Source organism: Micropterus salmoides, unplaced genomic scaffold (genome assembly GCF_014851395.1).
Source record: "Micropterus salmoides isolate LMB-PRFRI ecotype aquatic unplaced genomic scaffold, ASM1485139v1 Ms_hic_scaffold_18, whole genome shotgun sequence".
In the NCBI taxonomy this organism is placed as follows: Eukaryota; Metazoa; Chordata; class Actinopteri; order Centrarchiformes; family Centrarchidae; genus Micropterus; species Micropterus salmoides.
In genome coordinates this window covers 9,292,913-9,315,589 of record NW_024040928.1, presented here as the reverse complement: position 1 = coordinate 9,315,589, position 22,677 = coordinate 9,292,913, and the positions used below count along the sequence as shown (strand labels likewise).

At 41.5% G+C, this 22,677-nt stretch overlaps 1 protein-coding gene across 3 annotated transcripts in view; it reads left to right on the top strand.

The window, feature by feature from the left end:
* The window catches only part of LOC119909023 (kelch-like protein 29), a 209,044-nt gene that overhangs the window by 163,597 nt on the left and 22,770 nt on the right, over positions 1-22,677 (top strand). For all 3 annotated transcript variants that reach the window (XM_038727044.1, XM_038727045.1, XM_038727046.1), the window contains exons 11-12: positions 2,728-2,910; positions 6,502-6,682. In XM_038727044.1, coding sequence (XP_038582972.1) covers positions 2,728-2,910; positions 6,502-6,682 — 364 coding nt within the window. The remainder of the gene's footprint in view (positions 1-2,727; positions 2,911-6,501; positions 6,683-22,677) is intronic.

Here is a 22,677-nt window from a genome sequence, read left to right as displayed (position 1 = left end):
CTATCTGATCCGATGCCGTGACTCCCCCGTCAGCGGTGCAGCTCTCCTGTTTTGTTGTGTTCTGACAGGCCGATGTTGGGTTGTGTTAGGTTGTGAATGTGTTCAGGGCTTCAGGGGTCAGAGCAGCGCAGCAGCCTCAACGCCCAGATGTGGACTCTCCCTGACGTGTCTGGCCAAGCGGAAAGCACTGAGAACAACCCTGCACATGTGCACTAGGTGATAATAAAGACCTGCATGTGTACAGAAGTACAATTCGGCACGTTGAAGCAGCATGTGCAATTGCTTAAGTTGGCCTAATTAGACACTGTGGGGGATCAAGTTGGTTTGGTAGAGGAGAAATTCTATGTGGGAAAAAAAGAAATTAGAGTTTTTTTAATCAGTCTTTTTACATTGTTGGACTGCAGTCAAAAAATCCAGCAAACCTGCGGCATCAGGAAATGTAGTATTAACACACCGTCGTGTCTTAAGATGGAATTGAATTTGATTTATTTTTGAACAATATGAACCCACTACAGCTTTAAAACTTTGAACAGTAGAACATTGATTGATGTAATGGTAAAAAAGAAAATTTCATATCAGCTTGACTCAGACGTAGACACAGGAACTTTGCCAAGTCAATTGAGGCAGTCAATATAAACAAATTGAAACAGCTAATAGGATGAAAGAAAAGGAGATGAAAAATATAATCCTATAAAGGCATAAAAACAGTCATACTTTTAAAATACAGTAAAGTTGAAAAATAGCATGTGATAAAGAGAAATGGAGTACAAAAGCATACAGCAATAGCAGCAAACTAATCACGAGGAAGAACAATAGCAGAACAGCATCAATATAATTAATGTGTGTGTGTAGGTATGGTTGGAGGCTTATAAGAGGGAAGACAAAGAGCCTGTTTTCACTTAATTTTTTCTCAAAGAACAGCCGCTGTAGCACCGACTGTCCTATAAAACTACACTCCCATTTATTAGCTGCATATCCAAGGTCTACTGGAGGTCTTTGGGGCCGTTTGAGGCTCGCAATCTGGGGGCGTGATGCCATGAAGCTGTGAAAACTGGCCCATGATGGGAACATATTCAACTCAAATCTTTTTTAGCAGCGTTCCAAGTTCACACATCTTTTACACGGTGCCAGAAAGGGCGGTGACGTGCACGACCCCTACGCCTTCCGCATTTTGTCATGATTGTCCTTTTTTTAGCTCGTGTACCGAACCTTCGTCTTCGTAGTGACACTGTCACAGTTTCTCCTTAAGCCATCAATTTCTTTTTTCGTCCTATGCAGAGGAACACATTCTTAAAATCTCACAGAGGAAAAGAGCCAGCCAGCTTTAAGCTGTCCACTAAGTCTAAGCTGTATGTCCACGATATGTCTGAGGCAGTGCTTACTGCTCTGTCTGTTTGCTCAGCCTCAGAAAAGCCAATTGTAGTTTTTGTATCTTTCTCCTCTTTTACCCTTTTCCCTCTTCCTAGAGAAAAGCTTTCTGTTTTACCAGCTTTAAAAGAGAAGTTTAAGGGAAAAAAGGGGGATCGTTTTTTAACAGAAAGAAGCAGAAGGAGAAGACAGCCACCTATGGATGTGCCTGTGTGGAAAGGTATTGATCCAAGCAGATGAACCAGCGGTTAGCCTTGGTTTGGAGTATATGAAGATTAGCTTTTCCTCCCCTGCCACTTTCTCTCTTTCAATCCCACTCTCTCTCTTCTCACACTTTCTGTATCTCTCCCTATCACCCTCCTCTCCCTCCCTGGCTCCCCTCTCTCTGCCCGCCTGCCTGCTGCTTACAAACACACAGCTCATTTCTTTCTGGCGGCTGGTCGTCTTGCCTGCTCACTGGAGCCTGCTGCTGAAGACTGAGAGGACCTGAGACACGAATATGGCAGCCTGCCAACCTGTTTGTGTGTTTTGGATCACTGGTGTCTTTATCCAGCAGCTCTGTGTGTGTGCATGCATGTCTGAGAGCAAAGATAGGGTGAGGGAGTAATAGGGTTGAGTGCTGAATGTGTTTCAAGTATCTTCTTAATCACACATGGTCCTCAGCGTGTGTTTGTGTACCATATATGAGACAAGACATCTCCACGTACAAATGTACACACATTGATTCCTACCTATTGATTTTTTCTTACCCCATGCTCAAACAGGGTTTGTTTCACAGTGTGTGTGTGTGTACACGTGATTGTGTAGGTTAGTGCTTGTATTATGTGCTGGAGGGGAGAATAAAAGAGCTGGGCAGCAACCAAATGAAAGGCAGGCCCATCAGTCTTGGTAATTGAGTTATACTTTTCCACTTAACTCAGTAGTTTCCTGTGACCAAGACCAAGAGGAAACTTTCCTGCTTTGCATTTTGTTTTGCATTTCCCGCTTATTGACTCAGGGACAGCCAAGGCCTGCTAAATTCAAAACAGCAGACTTGTAATCTGTCAGTTTTCATGCTGCTTATCAAGGTTCTTGTAATAATGAAAAGGTTCAAAAGGTTTTTCTTAATGGTTCCATCATTAAATGTATAAAAATGAAAGCCACGTATAAATACTTAAACATCAGGCAACATGCCACAGAACATCATGCCTGTTAGTTACTGCATCACTGGGGCGTCTCAATAGAGGCTTTGATTCGATCTTAGCCCTTATTTACTGGTGGAAACCTTCCCTAATGGCCTGCTTTCTCCCATCTCTTTTCTTCTTTGTCCACCCCCATCGTCCTCTTCCTCCATCCTCCTCCTGTTCCTTTGTCCTCTAGGTGTAGCGGAGGTGATAGTTCTGGTGGGAGGGCGTCAGGCAATTGGGATGAACCAGCGTTCTCTGACAGCAGTCACCTGTTTTAACCCCCAGAACAGTAAGTGGTACCCGCTGGCCAGCCTGCCCTTCTACGACCGTGAGTTCTTCAGTGTCATCTCGGCGGGAGACAACATCTACCTGTCAGGTGAGCTAAATCGCCCACTCCAGCAGCACAATTGTAGCTTCCCTGTTGCAGTAATTTAGTAGCACAAAGGAAGAGGGCAGTAGATGCCATCAGTTTATGACACTGCAGTAGTGAAAGGTTATCCCTGCATCCAGGAACATAACTTTGGAATAAAAAATAAAATTTATATGCAAATTCAGTAAATCATCATATGATTGGTTCAAATTAATACTGTAAAAACACAAATTGACCATCAAAATTTAAGTTTTTGTTATACATCAAGCTGATTATGATGAATTCCACTGACGTTTGTGATCCCCTGACTTTTCATCTAGCACCACCATGAAGTTGACCTTCATGGATTTTAGTGAAGTGTTTCAAGAACTGTTGAATGGATTGCCATGAAATTTGGTACACACTTTCATGTCCCCCTCAGGATAAATTATAATAACTTTGGGGATCCACTGATTTTTCATCTAGTGCCGCCATTAGGTCAAATTCTTGCAAAAACTAATGACACAAGCCACAGCTGTACTTGTGTTTTCTAATTAGGAATTATTAGCTTGCTGAAATGGAAAACATTATATCTGCAAAACATCAACATGAACTGGTGATTTCCTCTTACTTTTATCAAGAAAACATTTTCTGAAGGTAAAAATACATTATGGTTTTAGATCAATAAAAGCTAACCATGGAACCCTTTCATCATAATGAGTCCTGACAAAGGTCTCCTTGACATTTATGATCTCTTAGTGAGGACATTTTCACTCTACGACAGATATGATTTGGCAAAGTGAAGCTGCCAAGGCCATTGCCAACTCATTGTGAGTTGGCAATGGCCATCTCCCTTGCTGTTCACGCTGTACACCCACGATTGCATCCCCCGACATGGAGAGAACTGAAGTTTGCGGACGACACCACCATCATCGGCCGGATTTCAAACAACGATGAGACTTCATATCGGGAGGATAATCTTGCAGAGTGGTGTACAGAGAACAGCCTACTGCTCAACGTCAGCAAAACTAAGGAGCTGATCATTGATTTCAGGAAACAGGAGATAAAGACACACAATCCTGTCTACATCAGTGGTGCTGACATCGAGCAAGTGAACAATTTCAGGTTCCTGGGAATCAGCATCACAGAGAACCTGACATAGTTGTCTCACATCTCCGCGCTGGTAAAAAACGCTTGTATTTCTTGAGGACCTTAAGAAGGCCAACTTCCCGTGCCAAGTTCTTGTCAGCTTTTACAGAGGAGCAGTAGAAACCATCCTGACTGGAAACATCACAAACTGGCATGAGACTGCAGGGCCTGAAGGATACTAAAGGACAGCACCCACCCCAGCCACAGCCTGTTCACCCTGCTGCCTTCTGGGAAAAGATATAGAAGTTTCAGTTTCCGCACCACCAGACTGCAAAGCAGCTTTTTCCCCCAAGCTATCAGACTTTTGAACTCAATTCATCCTCAGCACTGCTCCATTGTTCATTGAATACTGTTTATTTCTGTTTCTGTATTAATGTATATTGTCTACTATGTAGCAGAAGCAAGTTACAAAGCTCAATTTCATTATATAACCTGTTATATTGTGACAATAAAATGTCACAATATAAATGGTTATATAACATAGTTACATATATATACTGTAGTTACCTACCTACCTTTGTGAAACAGTTAAATACTGAAAAAGGGTGGCTGCCCTCAAAGCTTACTCATCTGTTGCTTTGAAGACTTGGATCTGCCCAACACAGCAGACAACTTTAATGTCTTCCTTTTCAGTAGAGTCCTTTTTGTATAGAATGTCTCTCCTATTTATCTTCTGTGGAGCATTTTTTGAATTTGACCTTTTTTCCTCTGTCTGGCTTTACAGTCGGCGCAGTGTTCTGCAGTTTATTTTGTTCCGTAGTGGCACACTGTGCACTCTGTGACTCCCTCTATGAGGCACCTTTAAGTTGCTTCTCCAGAGGTAGACTGAATTTCTCCCTCCACAGTCCATTTGTGCGAGAATCCTGCACGGTACTCAGACCTTGACATTGCTCCGTGGAAATGCAGCAGGATTTGTCCTGCGTGTACCTTTCCTCTCCCTTTTTTCATATAAATGTAAATTTGTGTTTGGGCATTGGAACAGGTCTGCATGTGTCCGCTGGGAGTCAGACAGCCAGTGGTGAAATCAGAGGTGTTCTAGCTAGCCAATCAACAGGCTCTGGTCTGTAACCTTCCTCACACTCGGAGCAGGGTCACTGAATCATGGCTGGTGTCACATGTCAAACTACACAGCTAACAGGGCTGCTTTGAAGAGAGCTGAAACAAGTACAGTTTTTATGGTTGGCTGGTTGACTAGTCAACACAGCAGCAAACAACTTTCAGTCAGTTAAAGGAGTCCAAGTCTCACATTTTAAACATACTATATGTGGGATTGGAGATTTCAGTATTGAATGGGAAAAAATGTTATCATTATGCTACCACATTTCTTCCGCTTTCAACCTAATAGCTCCAGATACTAAAGAGGTACAGGAACTAGAAGATTTAAATTACTTTTCAAATTACGGTTTCACGATTATTATGCATTAATTAATTTCACAACACTAGTAATGACTTTATTTTTAATATTTAATGACATTAACAATTATATTTCTATAATATGTAAGTATTATTAATGTAAGAGGAATATTAACTTTTATCCACAGAGGGGAAATTGGTACAAAGGAGAATAAACTGTACTGTTACTGTCATCAACTCTCATCCATACATGTTTTAGTGAAAATGATAGAAAGAAATTGAGTGCAGTGTTAACTGAAATGCAGTGAATTGGTAGCCTATAGTCCTGAAAGTCTATAAGCTCCTGATGTATGTCAGTGTTTTACACCTGGCAACATTTTTTCACCACAGACAGGAGAAGACAACATGATGTAACGTTAAATGTTCAGAAGGTCTTGAGGGGACTACGTTCTTCCATAAAGGCCCTTTCAGAAAAGAAGTCATTTGCACTGCATGGAAGCTGCTCAGCACTAAAGTTCAACTACTTTGACCGCAGCATGCGCGCAAGCTCACCGTGCGGTTCACGTTGCTCGACGCAGCAACAAACCAAGCCGTTGAAAATAATGGGCTTCATAGCGCAGCAGGACTGTTGCTGCAGTGGGTCTGAAAGGTTACATCTGCTATGTGTGCAACAAAACTGCTCGGTGTAGAGGAGCCTTTACGATTAATTAACCGTGACGTTTTAAAACGCGGTTAATAGTGAAATCCGGTAATCGCTGCATCCCTAATCAGGATAAAAGTATCCGCTATGGAGAAGCCAATAATATGAATTATTTTAACTTTAATAAACATTATAAGAAATGTCCACCCTTCGTCTTAATACTGATATGAAAGTCACCCAGTACTTCCTTATTTTGAAGCAATACACAATGTGAATCAGTGTGTGTGTGTGACCAAACACAGCAATGTTCAGTCCGAAATACTCTACCCTATTCCTGAACCATTGGAAAGTACTTCCCCTTTTCACTTGAAGTTATCCCTTTTCCTGTTAGCTTCAAGCGAGCTAGCAGGAACTCAATGTAGTTAGTTTTCTCCAGTCAAAACCCAGGTAAAGTTCCTATATTCTATATATTTCAGGCGGCACAGAGTCTGGTGTGATGGTGGCTGATGTATGGTGCTACATGTCCCTGCTGGACAACTGGAATCTGGTCTCCCGGATGACCGTGGCTCGCTGCAGACACAATAGCCTAGTATATGACGGCAAACTCTACACCATTGGAGGACTGGGTGTGTCAGGGAACCTGGACCACGTTGAGAGGTAAGAGTCACACGAAATCAACAGCAGCCTGTCTTCAAGCAGCAGTCACCTCCAGTGGCTCCCAGCTGGTGACTGCACATTCCCATACAGCTCTAACCCTAATCTAACAGCCATCCCAGAGGCCGTGTGTGGACGATTCTGCAAAAGTGGGTGGATGCTGAGCAATCCAGTTTGAGCAAATAAATATTCACACTGAGCAGCAAAACGTGGCAGATGGCGTGGCATGCACTAGTGTGGTGCAGCATATTGCAAAAGTGGTTGGACAGGTTTGTTAGCATTTTCTGTGAGAGCAAAAGGTGCAGAGGAATGAATCTGAGCGGTAGCATATTAAATGGTCACAGCTGTGAGTGTTGTTGTGGAGCGACAGAGCACCTCTTACTTGTTTGTGAGTGGTGCATGAGTGAGAGGATTTGCTTTCAGAGAGCAGAGTGATGTACTGTGTCTGATTCCATCCACTTCAGCGTCGACACATCACTGACACTTCATTTGAAGGTCGTCCACTGTGGCCTATTCAGCTGGGTCTTCTTAATTTTTCTGTTTTTTTTGTACCCTTAGGAATATAAGCAGATCTTCATGGAGTATAATGAATTCCGGATGGCATAAAACATGAATAGAGATTGTCCAGATGTAATAATCTGATTCATATTGTCTGACTTTTGTAACACTGCTCCCCATTTCTTATTTTTCCCTCTAACCTGGGCTGAGGAGTGAGTTTCAGCAGACAGAGGGGGCTACCTCCCCTACACGGCAGAGCGAGATTAACCAAAAGCAATCAAAAGAACATTACTGAGTATATTAGAGCAGGCCGCTGCTGCTCATTACCTAGCAGCTCAATTGATCTCCAAAGCTGTTCGCAATGCACAACAGTCCTCCAAATGAAACAGCCTAATTTGATATTTCCCCATAATGCTGCCATACAGTGCCGTTATGACAGGGGGTAGATGGAATATTTGCCCCATAATGGAAACGCATTTGATTCCTCTGTCTCTGAGCTGCTTAATTTGAGAGCTGCCGATGCATCTAGGGCATTCTCAGCTCCAAAGAAATCAGCGTTGCGCCGTGTGATGTGTTTGTATGTGTGCCCTTGTGTGCATTTTTGTGCAATCATGAAGCTTCATCGAGGCCCTCAGCAACTGGACTCAATTATCAGCACCGTAAAACTTTAACCTACTTTGCCTCTATCCAAGATCTGCCAGAGGCCTCTTCTGCTTGGCATCACTGCCCTAGTGATATACTTCTGAAGGTTGCAAGGGCCAGAGAGAAGTAACCCACACACCGAACAAAATAGCTGAACTCTTAATAGTTAGGAAGAAAATGCATGGTGCTCGGGCTGAAGCAAACCATTTGTAACACGGGGTCAGGGTCGAATACGCCGGCCTTATCATGTAATAGCGAACAGGTCTCAAGCTGTTTGGGAAAATTGTCAGAGCAGTCAACAGGCTTGTTTCTAAGCAACCCAGGCTTTTATTTTGTCTTTTTCAGAAACTGCTTTCTGGAGCAGGAGTCAAAACTGAGTCAGATGGTGATGCCTGCTAAAGCATTGTATTGAAAGATTTTATTTAATTTTATTCACAAATCCATTATTCATTAGTTCAGATTTCCATTAATAATGTCTTATTTGGATAATTGTGTTGACCTGGTGTGAATTGTAGATTATTCAAGTGGCAAACACTAGCAGTGTGAACTGCATGCTCCTTTGTGGAGACCAGAACATTAAACGATATTTAATGCGAAGAAGGTGACAGCTGTTACTGGAGACTTGGAACGATACTGTAAAGATTTGACAGATTTTGTGTCCTGTGGATTTCTGTTTGGTGTCTGAAGTATTCTCTGTGAAAGGACTTCGCCCTAAAGTTTAGGTTGGCCAGAGGAAATTGTATCCTCTCCATCTACAGATATTACTGTTATGGATTAAAGTATTCGGTCTCAATCAACATTCAGATGTCAGTCCGTATGCCTCTAGAGAGAAAGTACATCTTTTCTTTGAGTTTGTGAATCAAAGCTAATGTGGCAGGTTACACAACATTTACCATAAAAGTTTTGTGAAGAATTTACTACTATGATCAGAGCTGTCTACCTCAAACTTTTTTTAAAAATATGGTGTTCTTTAGTATTGAATGACATTATGGCCAAATGTTCCACAAGCATAAATACCCATGTTCAACCCGATATGCACATTTACACCTTTGAGCAATATTCCACCACTTCTAAAACATTGTGGTAGAAGAGCTGTTCAGAAATACTACAGCACTCCTTAACTTTAATTTATCTCTGTTGTAATGTAAAAAAAACAATGAAGGAATTAGGTGACAACAAAGATGTCTTGTCATGGACTTAAAAAGTACATCACTGAGCCTCACTGGCAGCTGATTAATCCCACTTACCAGAGTCATAAATCCTTGAGAAATACCTCACACCCATGCGAAATAAGATAAGGATGAAGGTTGTATAACATAACCTCTTAACATTCTGAAGGCCCGCCCTGGTGGGAGCTTTCGGTATGTGCACACAACTGCTGTTTAAGTTCCTACTCATATGATACATCGTTGGAAAGCTAAAATCCTGATTTGCCCAATGCAAACCATTTCAAGATACAATCACAACAGTGGGAACAATCAGCGCCTCTGTCAGACCACCCACTTACAATCAAAATTGTAATAATCCGACAAAAAGAGTCTTCTTACATTGTCAACAGTCCAGATGATCCAATGAGTCCAAAACACATTATTCCATCAATAAATTCCTAGGGACTGCTGCGGCATCATTTCATATTTACCAACAGACGAGCCTAATGTTTCATACGTAATAACTCCGGTTTTGATGTAAACAATTGTGATATATTGATTTCAAAATGGCTGCTGAACTCTAAACTCTGAACTCTTTGTGTAGCCAGTAAAATTCTGAAAATAACAATATCTAGCTTCAACTATGAAGTTCATGATCTACTGGCCAAAAAACATCTGTTTAAAGCTACCGGCTAACATGGAGTGATGCAGCAGCAGCCCCAGCGCTTAGACATACCCTTAGAAAAACCTGTGTAAAATATTCATTTTCTGTGGTATTGCTATAAAATTTACTTAAATAAAATAAAATAACTTGGACTATGTAAGGCTTCATGCTGTGGTCCCACACTGTTTTCCAGCTAATAAGTCCCAGCTATTTAAATGCATACATTTTCAACGATAATGAAAAACTTTTCACTTTTAGTGTCCATCCATCGTCAACCTGGGACAACCAGGGTTTGAACCCGTGAAATTCTTGCTGTGAGGCAACAGTGCTAACCACAGCACCACCGTGCCACCCACTTTCAGTGTGTTAAATCATATATTATTAAATTCCAGTAAGACTAACCGGACTGTTTGGTTAGCACTTCAGAGTGTTATCTTTCAGAGAAGCCCAAAACCATGCATTGACCCCAAATGGTTGAAGAACCGCCTTCAACTGTAGGCAAATTTTACTGGAATGGCAAAGGGTTAAAAACAACAACTTAGAAGAAGAAATAACTTTTTAAAAGAATACTTGACTTTTTAAATGATTGTTTTCTCATACAAATGAAAATTTGAATTTATCTCCAGCCTTTCTTGGTCTGGCATGACCAGTAGCTCAAAGTAGTTAATGTTAGCAAACTTTAGACAGATATTTATATGTAACATTACTGAGTCAGTTTGCTAACCTTTTGACTCTTTTTAACATGTATTGTTGCACTATGTTTTAGTATTTACCATTTTGACATACAGGTGCTGGTCATATGATTAGAATATCATCAAAAAGTTGATTTATTTCAGTAATTCCATTCAAAAAGTGAAACTTGGATATTATATTCATTCATTGCACACAGACTGATATATTTAAAATGTTTATTTCATTTAATTGTGAGGATTAAAACTGACAACTAACTAAAACCCCAAATCAGTATCTCAGAAAATTAGAATATTACTTAAGATCATTACAAAAAAAGGATTTTTAGAAATGTTGGCCAACTGAAAAGTATGAACATGAAAAGTATGAGCATGTACAGCACTCGATACTTAGTTGGGGCTCCTTTTCCCTGAATTACTGCAGCAATGCAGCGTGGCATGGAGTCCATCAGTCTGTGGCACTGCTCGGGTGTTATGAGAGCCCAGGTTGCGTGTCTTGTTCAAGAGTGGCTTGACACAAGGAATGCGACAGCTGAAACCAATGTCTTGCATACGTCTGTGCGTGGTGGTTCTTGAAGCACTGACTCCAGCTGCAGTCCACTCTTTGTGAATCTCCCCCACATTTTTGAATGGGTTTTGTTTCACAATCCTCTCCAGGGTGTGGTTATCCCCTTGTGCTTGTACACTTTTTTCTACCACACCTTTTCCTTCCCTTCGCCTCTCTATTAATGTGCTTGGACACAGAGCTCTGTGAACAGCCATCCTCTTTAGCAATGACCTTTTGTGTCTTGCACTCCTTGTGCAGATTGTTACAGATCCTTTCTTCACCATGATTGTGTAGTCTACAGAACTAGACTGAGAGACAATTTAAAGGCCTCTGCAGGTGATTTGAGTTAATTAGCTGATTAAAGTGTGGCACCAGGTGTCTTCAATATTGAACCTTTTCACAATATTCTAATTTTCTGAGATACTGATTTTGGGGTTTTCATTAGTTGTCAGTTATAATCATCAAAATTAAAAGGAATGAACACTTGAAATATATCAGTCTGTGTGGAATGAATGTATACATTATACAAGTTTCACTTTTTGAATGGATATTCTCATATATCTATTATATATATATATCTAATATCTATTATATGACCAGCACCTGTAGTTGCCAGATGTAGACACTGAAATATTCACAGCAAGTTACATCACTTATGCCACACGGGTTTGAATGCGTTATCAGAAATTGGTAAGGCGTATCTGTTCTGGTAACAGATACCATGGCCCCCACTGGATTTATTTTGAAACTTACAGACTAGGTTCTTGATGATAATGTATTCCAAGATTAAATATTTAAACAATGTAAAGGAAACCTTACGGGGCAGGTTTTGCACCTGAATATGCATGTTTGTTTTGTGAAGGAAGAATGAGGACTTTCAAAGCTTAAGGAGGATTTGTGACACTACTGGAGGTTTGTGACAGGCAGCTTGCAGCTGGTCTGTTAAATCAACTCAGAAGACAGGTGCAATAAATCATACACAATTTCAACAGAGCTTGACAGATTAACAACAGGAGCTTATTTCATAAGACTCATAAACAGGAGTTTATTTATTTACTCAAATTAGTTTTTTTGGAACAAGATACCAAACAAAAGCACGATTAGACAGATTATTTGTCTGAAAATCCAACCCCACTTGAGAACTATTTTGCAAGTAAAAACTGATGTATCATCATCTTGATTTTTATGTCTCTGCGCCAGAATTGTATTTTCGGGTTATCCGTACAACCCGTTCTTGTGAATGTAATATGTCAGGAAGGAATTTCTTCAAATTTCACACAAACTTCTACATGGACACAAGGAACTGGAAAATTTAGTGGTCAAATTTCAAAGACACTGCAACCTCACAAAACACGTTTTTGGCTATAACTCAAGAACTGATGACCATATTTCACAGTTGGTCGGACGATGAATTGGTGACACTTTTGACTTAAAGTTCACTTTGACCTCAAAACTTAAGACTGAATTGTAAACAATAGCCTGCCTCATTCTGAATTTCAGGCATCATTGGAATCGTGTGATTGCAAACAACCTATTTGGAGCGTGAATTTCACCTACAGCTCATAGAGAAGCTTAGTATCTAAAAATGCAAGGAGAAAACACAAACACGGCTATACTGTATAATATTCTATCTTTACATGGTAATCATCCTGAATCCTTCATTAATAAGTACAAACAATGTATATTTGGTGGAATCATACATATATATCATATCATCTCCTATTCACAAGTGCCTTGTTTGCTTCTGTATACAATGCATATTTTCTTATCTTAAAATTTCATATTTTAACTGATCATAAAATCTAGATATGAATTCTTTTATAAATAAAGCATAGCTTTAAAAAAACGGGTTACGATCATACAGATCACTTTCTGGCCATTTCTTCAGGCATTTGTTCATATCTGTTTTGATAAATGAGCTCCATTTACTGCTGATCCTTTATTTTGTAGCTAACCACCAGATTTGGCAGGTGTGGCTCTGCTCTGAGACACAGTTGGCTCAACTGCATCTCAGTATTGTTGGGCCAAAACTCTAAAGATAGAGACTCTAACAGGGAGGCAGCCAGTCCACAGCAGGACTAAACCCTGACCAGTGGAGATAAGGGAACTGTTACTCAAGCCTTTTTTGTCGCCTCCGCACAAATAGGAAGAACTGCACAGGTCTGAAGTGCAGTTGTAATATGGAGAGCTAATAACATTCAGAAATAATTAGTCAATGTATGCTGTGGCTGCCGTGTTTGATATGCAGATGGCTGGTGGGGATTGTATCTGAAGGCTGGGGAACGTCATGCAACGGTGCAACAGCACTGAGTTGATTTGCTTCGCTCATAGAGTGATTGATGCGGATTGTTTACACACGCAGCCAGTCGTCTTCATTGTGTATGCATCTGCATTTCTATTCGCACTTGTATGTTCCCATAATCATTGTTCCTTCAGCATATGTGCACATGTATGCCGCTGTGCATACACTATGTGTTTGTTGGTGTGTCCGTCTGTGTGTCTGCATATATCAGCCGGCCTCAGCCAAGGTTTCTACCTTCCAGCTGACTCCTAATTTACAGTCCTTCCTACCTCCCTCACTCCCCATCTCTCCATCCATCTCACTGAGGGTTTCACGCTCCTAACCGTGAAATTCACCAACATTCACAATTATGTCTTCAATCAGAGCCATCTCAAAGCTAGTAGGACGCAGCCTTTCTTTGGGAACGGCAGGGGGTCCAAATCAACACTCAGAGGACCGAGCATGCTTGTTCCTGTCTCCATTTTCTACACTAATGACTGACAGATTTCTAGGGATGGGAGCAGTCGAGTTCGGGAGGCTTTTAACTTGCAATCAGGTACCCTGGGCCTGCATGCTTCTCAGCATGTTGATCCTTTGGCAAACCAATATGATTGCAGATATTGAATAATTCATGGGTGTCTAATGATGTGTCAATCACAGATGGTTTTGTTTTATTTATTGCGCGCTATGCACAGGTTTGTGCGTCCTCCAAGTTCTATTGCAAGTTAATATTGCATGAAGACTGTTAGCAACATGACACTGAGTACAGCAACTAGCTTTTCTCATCAGGGATGTTGTGTTGTTTGGCTGACAAGTCTGGAGGAGAGAAGAGCAATTTGCAAAGATCATGTTCTCTGGCTTTTTATGTCTTTTCAGACTAAAATGACCTTCTAGATCGCTGTACATAAAAGCACAATGTGCCCGTAAAATCTGTGGAGAAAGCTCCATTGTTCATGTTGATTAACTGGCACATTTGTTGTTGTTTAAGCATCCCTGCACTTTACTACTGTGTATAGTTATTCAGTAGTATTTTCCGTCATCTAGTGCTGATTTACAGAACTGTTGTTTTTCCAACTCCGTGAAGGTCGTTGAGCCCCTCCAGCGTGGTCAGCTTGCTCTCATTTAACCAATGCCTTTATCCTACTCTTAACACAACTCTGCTCCATCTATGTTTTGAATTTTGCTTTTTCCATTAAGTGGAGTTATACTTTCGACCAGCATAATGGGCCGTTTCAAGAATATTGGCTTAGCCTGATGCAGGAGGTGAATCGTTATGCCTGAAAGACCTTGTGGAGGAGCATTGAATGGCTCCTGGGAAATTTCATCATCTCAACCATGACCTAAAACATACAACAAGATGGAGATTCCAGTGGGATGTTTCATCATGCCTCAAGCTGCACACAGTTAAAGTCTTCTGTGGGCTGCGCCGTGAACTGACAAGTCCTTAAGTACTTGATGTCTGCGGGTGGTGTGCATGCTGGGTTGCCAGTCACCCAGAGAAAGGTCCCCTTCTGTGGGACACCAGGGGTGGGAGAGACCCCATGCCACACTCATAAAAGAAAGAGGCTACAGCTGTTCTTTCAGTTGTGGTGAGACATGGCTTGCCTCCTAGGTCCCCGTATGAGCGCCTTCTGACGGGACCTGCTACTTTGTCTGCTGGCAAAAAGAAGCTATCATGCAACCAGAAAGAGGAGATCACGGCTGGTCCTGACCAGTCAAACTAACTTAGCTCACACATAATGCCATCCACCTCTAGATCTTACTCCCTGAATGCAAATGCATTTTAAACACACACACACTCTCTCTCTCATTGCATACGCAGCTCTCTCACACATACAATATGACCTGGGGATGGAGGTCGTTCCTGCCCATTTCTTTTGGAGACAGTGTGGAAATAATTAACAGGGCGATGATGCTAATAACAACGGAGCGCCCCGCTGCTCGGCAGCCCCAGGTGTTCGGGACCCTGCAGCAGAAGAGTCGAGAAAGAGGGAAGGAGAGAGAAGAAGAGCGACGGAGAAGATGAGAGGAGTATGTAGACGCAGCAGCCCCCAGGTGGGCCTGTGAGCTCAGCACAATCAGTCACACTGGAGCCACAGGGCTCATGTGAAGACACCCTCACTCTTCTCTCCCAGCCCCTCCAGCCTCTCTACAGCATTAATGAACAGATGAGCTGCTGTGCATGTCTTTTATATGTCTATGTGTGTGTTACTGTGTAGATCAATTTCCACGTACTAGGTCAGACAGTGCCTGGGGCTAGTTTTGGAGGGGGTTAAGGGGTGGAGGGGTTGGACAGCCGACCCTGGTAGCCCCGCAGCATGGCACTGTGGTCATGGACAACGGGCTCCCAGAGCCCCCCTGCTGAGGCGGTTCCCCCCTGCCGAGCTAATCCCCTGCTCCTCGGGATTAACCAACTTCACAGCGCTGGCCCCTACTGTGCTATCAAGGCACCATTTCACCCTCCAACTCTACCCCAGCCACCACCACCCTCCACCAACCATCCCTCCTCTGCATTCACACTCAGATACACCCTCATTTACCCCTCCATGGTACCCCTCTTCCTTCTGAAATGTCAGTGTTGATTTTCTCTACTGCTGTCTCTGTTTCCGTCTCTCTCTCACTCTCTCTCAGTCCTGCTCACTTTTTTCCTTTCCATGTTATAGTTAATTTATTAGTAATCCTGTTTACTCTACATCACAGCTAAGCATTTTTCAAACCATGCTGCTGAGTTTTAGAAATTTTAATTTATTTTTCCTACCAAGCATCCATTGGTTTCCTTTCGTTTCACCACAATATGAAAATGTATTAGCCAACTGTTGAAATATGTTTGTGTTGTGTAATCCATCACAGTGAACATCAGAGCTGCATTATTTTTTTTTATCAAGTTACATTACAGTTATCAGGTAATGGTCTGGAACAATTAATCAGCACTAGTGCTGCAGGATTAGTCATTTAATCATTTTATTGATCAACAGAACATTAATCACCAGTAATTTTGATAACAATTAATAGTCATTTGTTGATTCCATCTCAAATCTGAGGATTAGCTGCTTTTCTCAATTTCTTTGAAATGTCTCTTTTGTGTTATGTTGCTGCTTTTTTCAGAAATTTTATAGACTAAAGAATTAATTGATTTATTGTAGAAAAAATATAGAGACAAATGGATCATGAAAATAATTGGTGGCTGCAAAATAAAAAATAATGCAGATTTCAAGATCACTCTGGTCTCTTTACCCGGGCAGTCATTAGTTATTAGCCTGATTAAAACAACCAGAGTAGTTCATTTAGAACTTATTCTACCTATGTGCGTCTGTTAAGACTCATTTATTGTGTACTGTATCCACATGCACAGTCATTTCCCAGCTCCAGCCACCGTGTCTCACAGTGATTTTGAGGCACCACAGAAAGAGAGTGGGTCCAAATCAGGCAGATCATCACATCTCTCTCATGTTCCCCTCTTTCCACCTCGCCTCCCTCTATCCTCCCCCCGGTTTCCTCTTTTAACCACATTTCTCCAACCTCTCCTCCACCTTCTGTCCCATTGCTCCCTCCATCACTGCACAGCGCTGATTAGGTGGGCAGGAGATGATGGGTGTATTTGGGGCCTGTGAGGCCGGCGATGTGGAATCTGTCTGACATGCTCCAGCAAAGACAGTGTCTCCTCTTCATTGTCTTCTAATGGGGCGCTGAGGTCTCGGAGACACTGAGGTAGATGACGCAAAGAGCGTGCGTGTGTGCACGAGTGTCTGTGTGTGTGTGTGTGTGTGCGTGACAGTTATAGAGAAACATTGGCGAGCAGCGGCAGGTGTGCCCGAGGATGGTATTAGGGAAAGGCAGAGAGAGGCTGAAGGTAATGAGTAGTACAAGCTGTATGTTCTTCCGCCTTGTTGATAAACGATGGTCTGGCAATTCAGACAATTTCCAGCCTTTACCAACAGGCAAGTCGTTTTTCTCTCGCCTTCTTTCTGCTTCTGTATCTTTTCCTCTTTTATCCTCTTTTTCTTTTTGTCACCTTCCATCTCTCACTGTCAAAAACACACATATTAAATACGTGTACCCATTGTATATACCCCTTTTTGTCTCTCATATCATGCTGCCACCCAGTCACCCCGTCGTTCATGCAGTCAGTCAGGCTGCAGCAGTGTGTTGCTGGCTAATTATCAGTGGTTAGGATTTGACAGATGCCGCCGAGGTGTTGGCAGTCAGTTCGCCGCCATCCCACAGGAGGAAGCAACGGCTGACCTTTTAGAACGCATAGGCCTGGCAAGCCATTGCAATATCCAGACACCACACCTCGCAGACACCTAGGGAGGGATCGACACCAGTGGTGGGAGGGTTAGCTGTTATATATATTCGTCCTGTGCTCATGTGAATGTGTCTGTGTGTGTGTTGGCACAAGGTGAGGGGGCTTGCATCTTGATGAGAGCACCTTCCCCTCCTTTTTAAAAATCCATTATTGTGTCCTTGATTAAGCTCAGCCTTCCCTAATAACCTGCTGTTTGTGTGTTTTCTTCGTTTATTTCTTCTGTTTTCCCCTTTTGTCTTTTTAAAATTTAAACATTTCAATTTATTGTACTCATATACACACTGTGTGTATCAATGAACATGCCAGTATGTACTATATGAACACAAGCTCAAGTTTATTCCTACGTAAGTGATATTTAAATATTTTAGCCATGCCTTACAGATGTCGGTTGACCTCAGCTATACTTTGTTCAGAGCAAAATTTTGGTACATTAACATACTCAACTAAGATGGTTAACATGGTAAACATCATACTTGCTTAACATCAGCGTGTCATTTTGAGCATGTTAGCATGCTGACATTAGCATTTAGTACTACTATGTGAGCTGTGTGCAGCTTGACAGAGTTGCTAGCACGGCTGTAGACTCTAATTTCTTACAACCCAAACTTATATGGAACCATTCTTAATTAAACCATTTCATTGAGTGTCACTGTTGACATACTTTCCAGCAGTGACTTATACCACTTTTTTGCAATAGACACCAGTTACATGGCACAGTTTGTACCATCCTAAAAACACAAAAAAAACCACAACTAGCAATTAAACCTCAGGCTTTGGCTACAGCCACTTTCTCCCCAGCAATTTGGGTGCCAATTTTAATTTGAACCCCAACTACCCACCACCCTACACCCCACAGTGCTGCCCTACATGGCTGCTATCAACACAGGGGCTTACTTTGGTAATGAAGTGGGGTCTCAGTCTTCCATCTCCCGTCTAGTTTTGAAGAGCGCGGAGCAGTAATTGGTGTACGACCTACACCACCGGCAGCACTCATGTCCCCTGTCCTACGTGACATTCCCATCCAATTAAATCTCTGTCTACACACGCACACACACACAGAGGCACTACAAGAGCACACACTCCCTATTATCATGGCTCCCTAAATTCTCTTCCGGATAGTCTTTCAAGGTGCCTTTTTAAGTTTACACAAGTGTCGTATAGCATATCTGCAGTTTATTTACGTACAGAAAATGTGTGTGTGGACACATACAGTCCATGAGCAGATTGTGTGCTCACACACTGAGGAAGCACACTTCTGCTCTGAATGAGTTCATTCACAGGGATTATGGGTAAATCTGTGTGGCCAGTGGATGGAATGCTCTCTGTCTCGCAAGGATTAGCTGAAGGTGACACTGAGGTGACAGGTCTGTGTCCATCTGTATTTGTATATACTGCCACAGTGTAGTCTATGTGTGTATGTGGACTTGTATTACACATGTTGTGGGGACATAAATCTGTTTATGCGGTTACATTGTAGGGACTCGCATTCCTTTTCGAGACAAAATGGAAGTTCCCGTAACGTAAATCGTTACATTTCAGGGGAAATACCTGCTTTAGGGTTAGGATTTGTGTATTTGTGCTTGTGCAAATTTTTTCATGGCCTGTACACGTATGTCTGTGTTATTAGCCTGAAATGTCCTGTAATCCATCAGAGTTAATGAGGGGTGTGTGTGTGTGTGTGTGTGTGTGTGTGTGTACACGTGTGTGGTCTCCTGCAGTGATTGCAGTGGGCTGTGTTTTGTGTGTGTATCTTCTGGCTGACCTTGACTTCGGTCAGTCAGTTGAACTCACTCCGAGGCCATCCGTACAGAGAGCAAGACTCCATCAGATCACCAGATGTCATCGTACTCAAACTGTCAAATGTGTGTATCATGAGCAAATAACAAGGAAAACGGCTCTGCCCTTGAGGTGAATGAGAGAGATTTGGGAGTTCATAAATGAAAGTGTGTCAAAGGTTAAATCAGTGGCTTCCAACCCTGTGGGGGTCAGGATCCTTCAAAGGGCCCCGAAATTAATCTGACACCCCGAGATAAATCTGAGTCACAGGTTGATTACAGGGATAAATCTTTTACATCTTCATGTCTGAAAATCCTTAAAAATGAAACAAATATAAAATGTTACCAGGTCTCCTGTCTATACCATGGCCATGCCTGTGACAAGAATGTGCGGAGAACAGCTCTTTGAAAGCGTAAATGTAGCCTAGTCATAATATACTGTTGAAGAAATAATGTGAGCCAGGTTCAGGTGGGAAGAAATTTCAGAGACTGATGAAGACTTGCACAGCATGGTTTATTGAGCCCGAGGAGATACAGAGCCAGCACATAACATGTAAACACGTCAAATGCCAACTCCAAAACATAGAACAACACATGTATCTGATGTTTAGACTCCATTGCTACGTCATATTGGAATCTATTACTATCCATGAGTTGTACTCTGATCTGTGAGTCACACAAACTAATTCTTATGTAGAAATTAGTACTGAATCTTTACACCCAGTAACTGCAACAGACAAAACTAATACAAGCTGGGTAATATGACTCATTTAGATTTTTAAAAGAAGGAAAATTGTCTGACACATTTAAAAAACTGTTTAATGTTTAATAATGGATGTTTAATAATCTCAACTTGGAAAAAAATCATTAAAAAAAGAACTAGAATAGCGTCAGCTAGGTTAGCACAATCAGATATTTCATTTTCATTTTAGACATGTACATGATTACTGTTTTACCTATTGTCGGGGATCAAAGTAGGGGCAGGTTTGGTTGTTAGCTAAATATCATATATTTTAGAAATATTGATAAAGTTATTAATATTAAAAAGTATTCTTAAATATTAGTAATTACAGGGCACCACCATGGAATCAGGGACCAATAACTGAATGTGAAAACAGTATCAAAAAGGTTGGTCCACCTATAAATGGCAATAATGAAACACTATTACATAAATAAGGAGGGACAGTGAAGGGTGAAACAGTACACTGGCTGTAATAACAAACTGTTACTACAATACTATACACAAATAACCACAGGCAACAACTCCTTTAAATTTAACTTTAGCATAGATCAACGATCATCAGCTTAAGTAAATAAATCACTACCATCTATTCTAAACAACATGAGATACAAAAAACAAGCATACAACAATAAGCAGGCATGTGTGTGCATAAGTGTAGGTGGGTATGTGTGACAATGGAGGAGGGGTTAAGAGTGAGGAAAATGGTGGCCCACATGGATGTTCACATCATAATCCAAAATGGCAGGTAGGCCTTGACCCAAAATGGAGAATAAACTCTTTTTGCCCTCACCCAAAATGGCGGAGTGCACAGCTGAAATTTTCCTACAATTGTGGGTCTCAGTGTGGATGAGCGCAAAGCGTGAAAGCATGTGTGTGCGTGTGGGTTAGTACAGAAAGGAAGCAAGAGAAAAAGGTATATGTGATCCTGGTTGCCACAGTCAGGTACATAATGCCACTCTAACATAAAGCCACCAGCAGTGAATTCTGTATTCCCCAGCGGGTACTGGCTTTGTTTAGATAGAATTTGCTATTGTCTTTGCGCTCCTATTGCAAGAACTAACACCAGAAAAATATACTAATCCTAACTTCTGTGGTAAAGCACGATAACTGCCACTTTATCACACAGAAACTGGCTGTAAACTTTAATTCAGCAACCGTGTTCTCGGACTTCGGTCTTGATAAAGTGCTGTTATTAGTTACACGCTCATTAATTTGAACAAAGCTTTCATGACCCAGCTGCATGGTAGTGGTACAATATCAATGCACGGAAGTTCACAAAAACAGGACGCCTTATATATCCCACAGAATACTTTTCACTGAAAATTTCCCACATGAAGCTTATACAAATTACAATAACACAGTTATAGATCTATCATCTTCTGCCCAGACATACAAAAGCCTCTTGCATCAGTCATTATAGGAAATTCTATAAGTGGAGTGGAGTTTTCTCTCGGCTCGGTTCTGACAATTCGCCGGGGCCCTGCTCTTGTCACAGTTCCAGCGGCGCAACTGATCCCTCAAAGGCAGTGAGAGGGAACAGTGGAGTCGACTTAATGTATGGAGAGAGAGGGTTACCTTCTCTCAGTAAAAGAATGGTTTGTTCTTCTTCTGCAGGTATGGAGATCCATTATGCTGTTTGGTGCATTGTCCTTTGTTTCCATGGCAGGGTTTTTCTTTTCTGTGTAGGCCTCTCTCTTTGTTCTCTCAAGTTGAGGTCTAACACTATATTTACAAAAGATTGAAAGTTTACTGTTATTTTGGCAGTTAGCTTGTGGTGCTAAAGTCTTTACTAGATAAGACATTCCCTAAGTTTTAATGGTGCAACTCAATTTAGTAATTGCCCAGTTTGCAACTAGCTAGTAGCTTCTTATAACTTAGAAGGACAAACAAACAATTAGCCAATGCACCCTCATTTAGAAACAAGGGGGTTGGTGGAACACCTTAAGCAGTTTTTAGTTGAGAGCCATGGACAGTACAGCACTAGTCATAGATGTGATGTGTTAAATATGACTACTGTTGTGTCTTCCTTACAGTTCTCCAGGTGAAGCTGCAAGTATGTCAGCAAATTGATACGCTTCCTATAGGATGCAAATACCCACAACATTAACATGTCTGAGCAGCTCTTGAGTCCTTCCTCTACAAGGCAGTAGATTTCACCATCAGACATTGATTAGCAACCTCGAGACAAAGAACACAGGTCCAAACAGCTGTCACATGCAGAGAGAATCAACAAAGGGAACAGAGGTGCATACAAACAAGTTCAAATTAGTTGTCACAAAGCTGCTGTTTTTGTTTTCATCTCTGACAATTTGCTCAAAGCTGTCGTTTGTGAAATAGAGCATAGCAAAAGGCGAGGGCGTGTGTGTAACTCCCGCCACATTTGACGACTTCTGTGTGTCCTAAAAACATCAGTACAAAAGTCAAATTGCATATTAGATTAAATGTTGAGATCATAAAATGATCTCCAGTTCGGTACCTTGATGCAATAAACACTGCAACCAAGGCCATAATGACAGGAAACATGTCTCTTAGCAACTAAATAGAATCACTTTGCATTATAGTATCTTGCTATAAAAAGCTATTAGATAAATACCTCGATTTCTGGGCCCATTTTGGAACTCTGTCTTGTATTTTATTTTCAAGGTTAAGTGGCCAGACGCAGATGACTTCACATTCAAAGAGGTTATTCCAGTGCAGCTACATTAG